This window comes from Neophocaena asiaeorientalis, unplaced genomic scaffold, assembly GCF_003031525.2.
Source record: "Neophocaena asiaeorientalis asiaeorientalis breed wild unplaced genomic scaffold, Neophocaena_asiaeorientalis_V1.1 scaffold391, whole genome shotgun sequence".
Classification (NCBI taxonomy): domain Eukaryota; kingdom Metazoa; phylum Chordata; class Mammalia; order Artiodactyla; family Phocoenidae; genus Neophocaena; species Neophocaena asiaeorientalis.
In genome coordinates, this window is record NW_020174056.1 from 2,337,779 (window position 1) to 2,350,771 (window position 12,993).

At 48.1% G+C, this 12,993-nt stretch overlaps 1 protein-coding gene across 3 annotated transcripts in view; it reads left to right on the forward strand.

Moving 5' to 3' along the window:
* The first annotated feature begins 4,748 nt into the window (after positions 1-4,748).
* GNB5 (G protein subunit beta 5) overlaps positions 4,749-12,993 on the forward strand; it is a 43,529-nt gene continuing 35,284 nt past the window's right edge. For 2 of the 3 annotated variants that reach the window (XM_024754332.1, XM_024754331.1), the window contains exon 1: positions 4,749-4,978. In XM_024754332.1, coding sequence (XP_024610100.1) covers positions 4,867-4,978 — 112 coding nt within the window. In that variant the 5' untranslated portion in view covers positions 4,749-4,866. The remainder of the gene's footprint in view (positions 4,979-12,993) is intronic. The other variant, XM_024754330.1, reaches the window with a different exon arrangement.

Here is a 12,993-nt window from a genome sequence, read left to right on the forward strand (position 1 = left end):
ACAGCAGGTTCTTATTAGTTATCTATTTTATATATAGCAGTGTGTATATGTCAGTCCCAATCTCCCAATTTATCCCTCCTCCCCCCTTATCCCCTGGTAACCATAAATTTGTTTTCTACATCCATGACTCTACTTCTGTTTTGTAAATAAATTCATTTGCATCCCCTTTTTTTTAGATTCCACATGTAAGAAATAGCATATGATATTTGTCTGTGTGGCAATTTTTCTACTTCTCTCTTTGTAGGGGTTGATCTCCCATAATTCCTAGTCATCCTTCTATTCCTTCTGCCCTCGCTTCCTCGGGTTCCTCTCTCCTTCCATTCCTGCAGCTGCTACTCTGTCCAGACATTATTTCCTCTTTCCCAGAACATGATAACAGTCTCTTAACCTAGTTGATTTTCCTGCTGTACTTTGTCTCTCTGACCTACTTCTGGAAGTGCAAATGCTGGAATAATCCACTTGAATGACGTCAGTCCCTTGCTGAATAAATCCACGGCTCACCTTCCTAATGCTATTACTTGGAGTCCTCAGCACGACCCCGTGACTGGCCGCCTTAGCAGGTTTGGGCAGTGGGGGGCGGGAGGTGGGCAACATTACTAGGCCCCCGGCACGGGCCAGGCTCGGGGGGCAGGCCCTTTGCCAGTCTTTAACTCGCTCTTTGGGACAAAGCAGAGCGGCTTGATGGTCTAGCTCTGTGGTAAACGTTGTGGAGTCCCACTACATACAGATTCAGGCTCCGTCACTGACCTTGATCTCATTTAATCCCTCAGCATTTCCTCTGTGGTAACACGGATGTCCTTCCTCCCTCCCAGGGTGGCTGTGAGAGGTCAGGGACCAGCCCTTGGAGGTGATCAGTAGCTGGTTTTCTCCTGATCTCTCATCCTTAGGGGACTGCCCTCTACTCCTTTGTTCCTCAGAGATCTCAAGAACTCCACCAGCCGGCCCTTGGCTGTAGGAGTCCACCCTAACTCATGAGCTCCCCATTCTCTCCCCAGCCCCCATGGTGACCTCTGGTAGACATTCCCCCTCAGCGGTGTCCCCACTGCCACCTGCCCCACAAATACATCCCTCTCATTTCAGGCTCTTCCAAATGTTCAGACCAGGGCCCCAATATCTTTACACTCAGCGGTTCTCTTCTTTGCCCTTGACATGGCCCACTCTTTGGAACGCCTGTTAAATCGGCTCGGTGACAATGGCTGTTCCCTCCCACCTTTACCGCCTTGACCTCCCTCTCCAACAGTGGCACCACGACCCCTCAGACCCCAGAGCATTGCTTTAGTTCACGTCTTCATCTCGTCTGAACTGTGGCCATAGGCTCCTCTCTGCTCTTTCCTCATCTCCAGCCTCATCCCCGCTCCCCTCCTTCCCCCCACCCCCCCACCCCCCACCGCTGCTGTGGTGGCAGCTGCTATGGCTGCTGCTATTGTAGCCACCCACAGGGCAGCATAACTGTATTCCAGCATGGAGCTAAACGCTTCCTGCGCTGTCCCTCATAGTTCCCCTGGTACCCCTGTGATGGTAGCTTCTAAGATACCCATTTGACAGACTAGCAAACAAAGATTCAGAGAGGTGAAGTTACTTACACACACATCCCTTTTTCTTCTCTCCCTCTTTTTCAGCTTCATCTTGGGTAAAAGATGTGTGATCAGACCTTTCTCGTTAACGTATTTGGCTCCTGTGACAAATGTTTCAAACAACGGGCTCTGAGACCAGTTTTCAAGAAATCTCAACAGCTCAGCTACTGTTCACCATGTGCAGAAATTGTAAGTGATGCTCTTTAAAACTTTAAGTCATTACTTGTCTTGAAACAATATCTAATGTGAGGGTCCTGTGACAGGTGGGTTGCCAGAGAATCAGTTCACGCACACACACACACACACACACACACACATTTGCATCACACCCAGGCTGGGTGAGACAGTATAGTGTGGGGATTTAGGATGTGGGCTCTGGGCTCTGACTGCCTGGGTTCAACTCCCAGTTATGTTACTTGGAGGCCTTGTACCAATGGACCTCCCCTCTCCCAGGAGGTCTGTTTCCCATCTGTAAAACAACAATAATGGCATCTGTCTCATAGGGTTTTGGGGGAAACAAAAGTGAGTTTATTTGAGAAAATGTTTAAAACAATACCCAGCAGAGGAAGTGCTCAATAAATGTTTTAGCTTATTAGTTTTTAGAGCTAATGCTTTTTTCTTCTGTCTTCTCCTAGTCTGCTTGGCAAGCAAGCAAGCTAAAAGAAACTCTGGTAAATAAAGAGCCGGGGAGCACCTTCCCAAAGGCCCTGTTCCAGCTGTCCCTAGGAACAGCTCTGCAGAAAATTGAACCATATAGGGCCTCAGTATTTAGCAAAATCAGGCTCAAGGAAAAGTGCTCCTTGGGTCTAAGCCTTCAGCGAGGGTAGGCACTGAACACAAAACCTGGCACTTTTCAAAGTACACACATCAATCCTCACCAGAGATGGCTTTGCGCAGGCTTCAGATCTTGCAGCAGAAATGCCCACAGCCGGGCTGAGGCACTAGGAATATCCTGTCTCAGAGGATTTGCAAAGCCGTGTGGAGCCCCCACCTGGTCACAAGTGGTAAAGCACTCTTCCCCACAAGCTCAGTAGGAAATCCTGATCATGGACACGATGAAAAAACAGAAAACAAAACACATAGCTAAGGGAGGAAAGATAACGTTGACATTTTACCCAACTGAAGAGGAAAAACCATATTCATCCTTTTGGTCCCACTGTAACCCCTGACAGTGATCACATTTTTAAAAATTATTCCTATAAAGCAAATTGCAAGTAAGCAGCCTCAGGTGGCACACAGGCTTTGGTACAGCATAGTAATCCTGACGTCACGGGGTTCAGGCTCAATGTGATGGGCTTCTACCTGCAGCACATTGTGTTCTAAACTTGGATCTGCAAACTGCAAACTGAGCACATTCAGTTCTTAAAATAAACCTGCTTTTTGATGGCCCTACCATCCTGGAGCAGTGCTATTTATTAATCCAGCTCTTTTCCTTTTGAAACAACTTCCTCTGTGGACAGAAGGAGCCCAGAATCCCAGATGTCAGGTCCTCTGTAGCATCACAGATTCTTCCCAGGTCAGAACCCCGCCTGGAGATATTCTTCAGAGGATTGTCGCCAGCTATCTCCACCACAAGCACCTGGGGTTCCCAAATATTCAGACAGATTCTTTTGACTGTGCAGACATCAAAATGACTGACAGCTAACTTTTTAATCCAGGTGTTTGGGATTGTGTAGACACAGCCCCCCGTGGACACTTTTCATGGATAGGGGCAACCCTGTAACTCCACCACTGCTGAAACGTAGCAGATCTCAACTTTTCTGACCCCCAGCTTCCTCACTTACAAAAAGCAGTGAACAGCAAACCACAGGAAGGCACTTTGCAAACTTTGCCAGCCATTGAAAAGTTACATGGCCTCATGTCTAGATGGTAAAGTCTCCAGATTGGAGGCTGTTTGGGGGTTATTTTACACAAAGAGCCTTCAGAGGAGGGCACACACCAGTATGAAGCTCCACTCACCCCAGGTCTTCACAAACAGGCAGCCCCTGAGGCAGACACACACATCCCACGGTGGGCAAAGAGGTGCCAGCCTGAGGAGGTGATGAGAGGATGCTGCTCTTTCCAGGTCTTCTGAGATGACCCTTGGGAGAAGTGTCCCCCATGGTCCAGTGTCTCATTTAAATTACTTCCTGTGAATTGCTCAAGTGTACCAGGCAGCCTTAATGATAACAACCAGCACATACTCTGAATGCTCTACGTAGTTACTCCTGATGAGGATCCTATGAGGAAGGTGTTTCTGACACTTTCTGGGAGTGTGAACTAAACAAATCATTTGACCTTTCTGTGCCTCAGTTTCCTCATTTGTAAGATGGAGGTGACAATAGTACCCATTCAGGGTGACTGTGGTGAGTTATTAATGTAAAGCACTTGGTGCCTGGCATGAAAAGAGACTGGAAAGAACGGATGCTTGAGTCTGCCACAAAGTCACTAATTTGCTTCCTTGAGGGAACTATAGCAACCCTTCATTCTAAGGTGGAGGAAGCTGCCTCAGAAGTGACGTATCTGAGATCGCTGGGCAGGGGCTCAAAAGCCCCGAGTCTGGGTCCCTGTGTGTCCCTGGCCCCACCACCACTTCCTTCTGCTGCCAGGGACTTAATTCCCGAGTGAATAAAAGAAAGGCAAAACCAAGAACGGGCAAAGACCCCACAGCTTCTCAGAAGCCAGAACTAGCTTTGTATATTTAAGTCAATAAACGAGGAGAGTTTTCATTTCGTTGTAGGGGGAGCATCAGAGCTACCAGGGGTCAGACTGGGTACCAGTGGCGCGAGCCAGGCCCCCTTAACCTCTCCTCTCTCGGCAGGCAGAAGCCACCAAGGACGGGAGATGTGTGCGAGGGACTGGGGGAAAGGGGTGTTGCAAGGGCTGTGTCACTGGGACTTCCCCAAGCTCCCAGGAGCCGGACAGTCCTGGGTTGGAATCCCAGCTTGGCCCTCACTAAGTGCGCGTCCTTCAGCAAGTCACGTATCTCCTCCTAACCTCGGTTTTCCCACCCGCAAAATGGGCACGACACTCCCTGCGTCCCCGGGTGCTGTGCGTTGCAGCGCTAACTCGGGCCTCGCCTAGGGCACTGCGCAAGGGCTCTGCGCCCGCGGACACGTCCGGGGAAGGCGGGAGGGGGATCGGCCGCAGCCGCCCGGCTCTCAGCAGCCGGCGTCAGCGCCGAGGGGCGGGGCGCGCTTGGGGAGACGGCTGGAGCTGCGCCGGTGGCGGCTCGGCGCAAGCTCGCCGGCCCGGCCTCCGCCGCCCGCTGACTCGCATCCCCGCTTCCCTCCCGCCGCGTCCCCGCTCGAAGATGGCAACCGACGGGCTGCACGAGAACGAGACGCTGGCGTCGCTCAAGAGCGAGGCCGAGAGCCTCAAGGGCAAACTGGAGGAGGAGCGGGCCAAGCTGCACGACGTGGAGCGTGAGTGCGGGCCGGGGCGGGGCCGGGGTCTGCGCGCCTGGAGGCGGGCCGGGGAAAGGAGACGGGCTCCGGCTCCCGGGGGGGATAGGGGGAGAAGATGGAGCGGGGCGGCCCGGGCCCGGAGCCAGGCCCGCGCCATCGCCCTGGATGAGGGCCCCGGTGCCCGGGCGCCAAATGAGACGCGGGTAGCGGCCCGAGCCCCCGGACGCGCGGGTGGGGGACCCGAGACGGACGCTCGCGGGCTCCCGGCACCTCGCAGAGCCCCTGCCGGCTAGTGGAAGCCAGCCCGCCTCTGGGTGGGGGCGGCCCCTAGCCGCTGTCCTCCTTACGTTGGATCGTGGGACCAGTTACGGTCATCACCTGCCTGTCTGGAAGACGCAAGCTGATCTCATTCTTGCCCTTCCCCAGCGGAGCGGGGTGGGCGGGGCGGGGGTTGGTTGTCAGCAAGGGCAAGCAGCGAGCTCTTGTGGACGCGGCCTAGGGTAAACTCCTGGGTTTTTTGGTAAGCATTTTACTTACTCCATCACTGTTGTCTTTTCTCAGTTTTGCTTTTGCAAGGACCCAGACTGATATAAAAGCTCACTTTTCCAGTCCGAGAGTGGAGAGCCAGATGGGGGAAGGGAAGCAGAGGAGCTTACCAAATCCAAACATTTAGTTCCTCTAAGGCTGTTTAAGAAGCTTTTGGATGGATGAGGTGTCGTTAGCATAAAACAGCAGTAGCAGTCTTAAATAAACTTACATTATTGACCACGACCATAATTCAGAACCGGGCTGTGACTTTTGTGAGGGAACAGCTAAATAGCCAGGTTACATGACTCTTAGTGGGATCAGCTTCCCTTTACTCTGTGGGATGCTTTGTCCTCAGTAGTGCTTGGGCTCAGGCCAGGCTTGGGGAAGTGGCTTCATCTGCTTCCTTTTCAGCCCTGAGGGTGGCAGCTCCCCTTTGCTGAACAGGGCCTCCTCGTGCGTGTGTTCTCAGGCACACCTATACATTGTGATCCTGCTCTTTTGGCACCATCCCTCTACATTCACTTTGGAAAAGAAAGATGGGGTTTATGCTAGGTCCTTTAGCACCTGATTCCTTTCTTTGAAAAAAAAAAAAATCACTTGATAGAAGCAGGTGACCTGAATTTCAAATGTGCTGTGCTTTTGTAGGAGGCAGGCTAAGCCCCTATATCATTTAGAAATGTATTCAGCTACAATTAGCTATAAACCCCAAATAAAGTAATTAAGCAAATTGGGAGTTATTTTTCTTAACAAGAGCAAGGGTAGGCGATTATCAGCTTTGGTTCAGCTGCCCGGTGTGCTATCAGGAACCCATGCTTCTTCTGTCTCCACTACCTCAGAGCACTGGCATTTGCCCCATGATTATAACTGCCACAGCGCCCAGCATCACCTCCGTATCCAGGGCTGGAAGAAGGGGGAATGTGGGCACCAGCTTCTGTTTCTCCTTCTTTTCAGGAAGGCAAAAGTTTTTTCACAAACCTCCTTTCTCCCCAACAGATTTCTGTTTGCACTTCATTGGCCAGAACTAGGTCACATGGCTACAAGCAAGGGAGGCTGAGAAAGGGAGAAGTGAGCTGAGTACGCTGCCATCCCCAAACAAAGTTGGGTTCTGTTATCAGAGAAGTAGGGAATGGATAATGGGTCTGCCCCATTTCCCTTTGCAAATTCCTACACTCTGCAGGTGATAGTGACGATGCTGCAAGCATGGTGTTAGTGCCTCGGAGGTAGGTCGTCTGATTTCTCCATTTTACAGACGAGGAAACTGAGGCACAGAGAGGTGAAAGGACTTGCCGAAAGATCCCAGCTAGTAAGTAGTGGACCCAGGATTCCAGCCCAGCCAGTCAGAGCTCCAGCCCATCCTCACTTCAGCTTTTTTGCCAAACGTCTTAGTGCTCAGTGCAGAGGGCATTCTCCAGAAACGCTCTGGAGAGTAAAGGCTGCCCACTGGGATATTTTTCAGGCTTTTCTGTGAATCTGGTAAATTGCCTAAGGCAGAGCGATGGTCAAGATGCAGCTTTTCAACAGGGAACCTCTGTCCTGCCAAGAATGCAGTGCTCTCAGAGGTCGGGGCCAAATTTTGGACCCACAGTGGAAGGATTTATCCCCACCTGCATATGTTAGAATTTTTGAGTAGAAAAGACCAGAAGCCATGTGGTCAGGGTCCCCTTTATTCCCTCTGTATCTTCCGGACCACTTCTCTTCCACTCTCATGTAAAACCCTTGTTCCTTTGAGTCTCCGAGCATTCAACTGATCTCCTCCTCCATGCTGCTGTCTCCTGACCCCCCAGCCAGGCTCCCTCCGTTTTTGAGGACTATGGCACATGGCTCAAGCCTTCCTTTTGACCCTAAGCCCTGTCCTATCCCTGGTGTCTTCAGGATCCACAAGGGTGAACAGGAGAGTCACTCCGTCACAGCCCCCCGGGGTCTTGTAAGCACTCAGCACTGCTTCTCCTTTTGTGACCGCAGTCTCTCCCACAGAGATCTCCATGATCCCTGGGCTCTTCTCTCTTCCAGTCTCTCAGCCTCTTTCTGAACATGTGCGTTTTTGCATTTTGGTGATGTTAAATCATAGGTTGCCCTGTAGCCCCTACCCTGGTCGGGGAAAGGTCTTTAGGCCGTAGCCAAGGTGACCAAGTCATCCTGGTGCACCTGAGACTCTTGGTTTTAAAATGGAAAGCCTTGCATACTGGGAAGCCTTCAGTCCTGGGCAAACCAGGACAGTTGTTCAGCCTTCTGTTAGCTCTGACTTGCCCAAATTCTTGCTGTAAAAAACTCAACACAACAAAACTACAGAGCATAAACTTGGAGGAAAGAGAACTTAACTGAACTTCAGACTCTCAGTTCTTCAGCTCCCATCCCTTTGACCCTCAAACCAGCATCCATTTTGTTGGACCCTCATTCCCAAGTCAGACCCTGGGCCAACTTTAACTACAGGAAGTGGCCTTTATGGGTGACCTAAGAGGAAGCCAGCCTACATCAAACTCCACAGCCCCAGGCCTCGGGCCCCTGCCCTGCCTTTCCCCTCACTCCTCCAGCATTTCCTGCTTCTCTCCACACGTTTTCCGTCATCGCCTTCTGCTTACCTTCTCCCATGGGTAGGTGCTCGCTCGGTGGATTCTCAGGCATTTTAGAACCGTGAGGTGGTAGCTTGTGTTAATTTCCTATCGCTCTTGTACAAATCTCCATAAACATAGTGTCTTAAAACAACATAAATTTATTCTCTTACAGTTCTGGAGATGAGAGATCTAAAATGGGTCGGAAGGGTTGCATTCCTTCTGAGGCTTTGTGGGAGAGTCCATTCCTTGCTATTCCCAGTTTCTAGAGGTTGCCTGCATGCCTTGGCTTGTGACCCCACCCCACTCCAACATCGTTTCTGTCATCACATCTCTTTCTTTGACTTTGATCCCCCTGCCTCCCTCTTATAAGGACCCTTGTAATTACTTACATTGGGCCCACCTGTATAATTCAGAATACTCTTCCCATCTCTAGATCCCTAACTTCATCACATCTTCAAAGCACCTTTTGTCACGTAAGGTAACATATTCACCTTCTGAGAATTAGGATGTGGACATCTTTGGGGGGCCTATCACGCAGCTCTTGAAACTAGAAGGGTCACCTGCTTCAGCCTCAGTTTTCGGGCACAAAAAATTTTCTTCCCCTCCCAACAACCCTCTCCCCTTTCCTTGGGGATGAAGTAGCAGCAGAGATCCAGGGAAGGGTTAAGGGATTTCCCAGAGGTTATGCAGCTACTCTAAGGGCAAATGGGGAGTACAGCTCTCCTTCTCACCATGGTAGACGGTCTCTCAGAAGGCTGAGAGTCACATTAAAATGGAAAAAAAACAGAAACGAAAAACTAAATCTGTGTGTGTGTGTGTGTGAAGAGGTGTCAGTATTGAGTAAGAAAAAAAAAGGGCCCAACAGTGTGTATGATATAGTCTCATTAGCTTAAACAAGAGCTGCTTGTATATGCATTAAATTTGTGGCGGGAGACACAGGAAGCTTGTTATCTCTAGAGAGGGGAGTGGGGGGATGTAGAGGTACGTTTTACTTTATACACATGTGTGCATTTGTTGCTTTTATAATAAAAAATGAATACTGAAATGGGAGTCAAGATCCAGAGAAAAGGAGAGAGTTCAGTTTTAAAGAGTTCTTAACTTGAAATTAAAGAGACAAATGATCTGGAAGACAGGCTGAAAGCAGACAGCAGGAGGGAGGCCGTGTTCATTTTGGCCAACATACGTGGCAGCCTTGTGGGCCTGTTTGGGGATGACTTCATTCCGGTTCCCAGCTCCTTTGGGGAAGATTCTGTTATTATCTAGGAGCAGAGCAGCTCAAAAAAGATTTGTGTAATGTCTTAGGTTAAAAATCAGACGAAATATGGGAAACCACAGGATTTATCATCTGATGCTATTCCCTTTTCTTTGTGTTCTAAGTGTAACTTTGTGAACTTGTGGCTAGAGCCTTGGACTATTCTGACTTTACAGTGTAAGGAGAAATTTAGGAAAACCGTATTTCTGGATTAGTCTGAAGCAAATATGTTGATCCACTTTTTCCACGTTCTAAGGAAATACGCTGCGTGTACTGAGGCTTATAAAAGTGAGTTTCCCAGCAGAGTAATCTGCTTCCGGCTGCTCTTCCATGTGTGGCCTGTGGTGTCAGAAGGAGCAGAAAGCAAACTTGCCTTTCATTTCCCCGCCCCTTCCTCTTGCTAGAAAACTGTCATAATAAGCTAACGCCACTGTAGCAGATTCAGAAATACAGGAGAACAAGTCATCCATAACCCCACCACCCAGAGGTAGCCACTTTTAAGATTTTGATGTTTTCATGTTTGTGTGTGTATTTATAAGCTTACTTGGGACTTTATAGCTTACGTTTTCATGTCTGCGTGTGTATTTATAAGCATACTTGGGATTGTAGTAGGTATAGTTTGAGTTTAGTTTTTTTTTTTGTATGAGTCTAGTTTTGATTTAACCCAATGGATTGAATCGCTCCTCATGTCATTTTACAGTTCTTTTTAATGTCAGTATTTAAAAATTATGATTTGGAAACATATAGTATTCCATCATAAAGGCTGTACCATAACTTAACCCTTCCAACTTTTAATTCAGGAATTCAGGCTTTTTTGTCTGTGGCTGATTTATGGTTTGGGGGTAATTCAAGAATCTCTGACAGAGTGAAATAAATCAGAAAGAGAAAAACAAATACCGTATGCTAACACATATATATGGAATCTAAAAGAAAAAAAAAGTGGTCATGAAGAACCTAGGGGAAGATGGGAATAAAGACGCAGACCTACTAGAGAATGGACTTGAGGATATGGGGAGGGGGAAGGGTAAGCTGGGACAAAGTGAGAGAGTGGCATGGACATATATACACTACCAAAGGTAAGGTAGATAGCTAGTGGGAAGCAGCCGTATAGCACAGGGAGATCAGCTCGGTGCTTTGTGACCACCTAGAGGGGTGGGATAGGGAGGGTGGGAGGGAGAGAGACGCAAGACGGAAGAGATATGGGAACATAGGTATATGTATAACTGATTCACTTTGTTATAAAGCAGAAACTAACACACCATTGTAAAGCAATTATACTCTAATAAAGATGTTAAAAAAAATCTCTAACACAAGTGAGGTAATGTGATTATAAATGTTTTCCTTCCATCCAGGTGGGTGAGGGTTTTGTATACATCCCACCCCATTCTACCTTGGGGTAGAATCAGACAGAATGAGTTTTTAAAAATTAGCTTTGGATAAGTTTTCTTCCTTGATTCCTTTGATCTTCTACCAAATTGTGGCCATCACAAGACTGTATGTTGGTGCAAAATTTAGTAAGTTATTCAGGATCATTTTTTAAAAATATTTATTTATTTTTGGCTGTGTTGGGTCTTCGTTTCTGTGTGAGGGCTTTCTCCAGTTGCGGCAAGTGGGGGCCACTCTTCATCGCGGTGCGCAGGCCTCTCACTATCACGGCCTCTCTTGTTGCAGAGCACAGGCTCCAGACGCGCAGGATCAGTAGTTGTGGCCTACGGGCCTAGTTGCTCCGCAGCATGTGGGATCTTCCCAGACCAGGGCTCGAACCCGTGTCCCCTGCATTGGCAGGCAGATTCCCAACCACTGCGCCACCAGGGAAGCCCCCAAGATCATTTTTAAAAGAGTTCTGTTTTCGTATTTAAGACCTCTCATATGTCTTTGAACTTGTGTTCTGTATTTACAATCAATTTCACAATGTTCATTTTCAGGGAAATTTTAGAGCGTGTTCATGCTGGGGTCATTTTTTCACGGACTTATGGAACAACAGGAATGACGCTGTTGCATAATTGCACTTTATGAAGTTACATGGCTTGAATTCTTGTGTATTGACCTCCACGTTCTACATTTTACTTTAGGTTCCTGTGTGCACTGATTATAAAATAAATAGCAAAACTATTCCCTGAAAGTTGAGAGGAAGCCACATCTTTTTCTTTTTTTTGTTTTTTTTTTACATCTTTATTGGAGTATAATTGCTTTACAATGGTGTGTTAGTTTCTGCTTTATAACAAAGTGAATCAGTTATACATATACATATGTTCCCATATCTCTTCCCCCTTGCGTCTCCCTCCCTCCCACCCTCCCTATCCCACCCCTCTAGGTGGTCACAAAGCACCGAGCTGATCTCCCTGTGCTATGCAGCTGCTTCCCACTAGCTATCTCCCTTACGTTTGTTAGTGTATATATGTCCATGCCACTCTCTCACTTTGTCACAGCTCACCCTTCCCCCCCCCAATATCCTCAAGTCCATTCTCTAGTAGGTCTGTGTCTTTATTCCTGTCTTGCCCCTAGGTTCTTCATGACATTTTCTTTTTCTTAGATTCCATATATATGTGTTAGCATACGGTATTTGTCTTTCTCTTTCTGACTTACTTCACTCTGTATAACAGACTCTAGGTCCATCCACCTCACTACAAGTAACTCAATTTCGTTTCTTTTTATGGCTGAATAATACTCCATTGTATATATGTGCCACATCTTCTTTATCCATTCATCTCCAAAATTTACAAGCAGCTCACGCAGCTTAATATCAAAAAAACAAACAACCCAATCCAAAAATGGGCAGAAGACCTAAATAGACATTTCTCCAAAGAAGGTATACAGATTGCCAACAAACACATGAAAGGATGCTCAACATCACCCATCATTAGAGAAATGCAAATCAAAACTCCAGTGAGGTATCATCTCACACCAGTCAGAATGGCCATCATCAAAAAATCTAGAAACAATAAATGCTGGAGAGGGTGTGGAGAAAAGGGAACCCTCTTGCACTGTTGGTGAGAATGTAAATTGATACAGCCACTGTGGAGAACAGTATGGAGGTTCCTTAAAAAACTACAAATAGAACTACCATATGACCCAGCAATCCCACTACTGGGCATATACCCTGGGAAGCCACATCTTGATGAAAAGTTCATCTTTGTCTGAAGCCAGTATTACAGGTCATTTCCAAGGCCCCATAGATAAACTCTTCACACCCTTGTTTTACAGAGGAGGGCACAGGCTCAGAGGACACATTTGTTTACCTCTAATTTATAAGTGTGCCCTCCTCTCAGGCCTCATTTTCCTTTCTGAGAAGTGACAGGGCTGGCGCCCTATGTCGGCCTGCACGCTTGCTGTTTGGACCTTGGGAGCCCCTGGGCTCGAGGTGTGCAGAGCAGAAGCGCCTCTGAACCCAGCAGCTCGCTTGACTGTTCACCAGCCTGGCTTTGCTCTGTCTAGTTTCTAGATTGGGCTTCTAGTAAGATTTTATCTATGAGAGAAAGTGGAAGCATGCAGGGATAGGGAGCCTTGTGCAATTCAAATAGAAGTTTGAAAACAACTGCTCCACATGACTACCCGACCCCAGGCCCCGGGCAGGGAGGGTTCAGCCCTGCACACAGGACACCCCGCACAGGGTGCCTGGGAATGATGCTGGGCACTGCTTGTCGAGTTGCTAAGGTTGCTTTTGGCTCTAACTTGGCACCCCTCTCCGTGCCAGGTGGTGG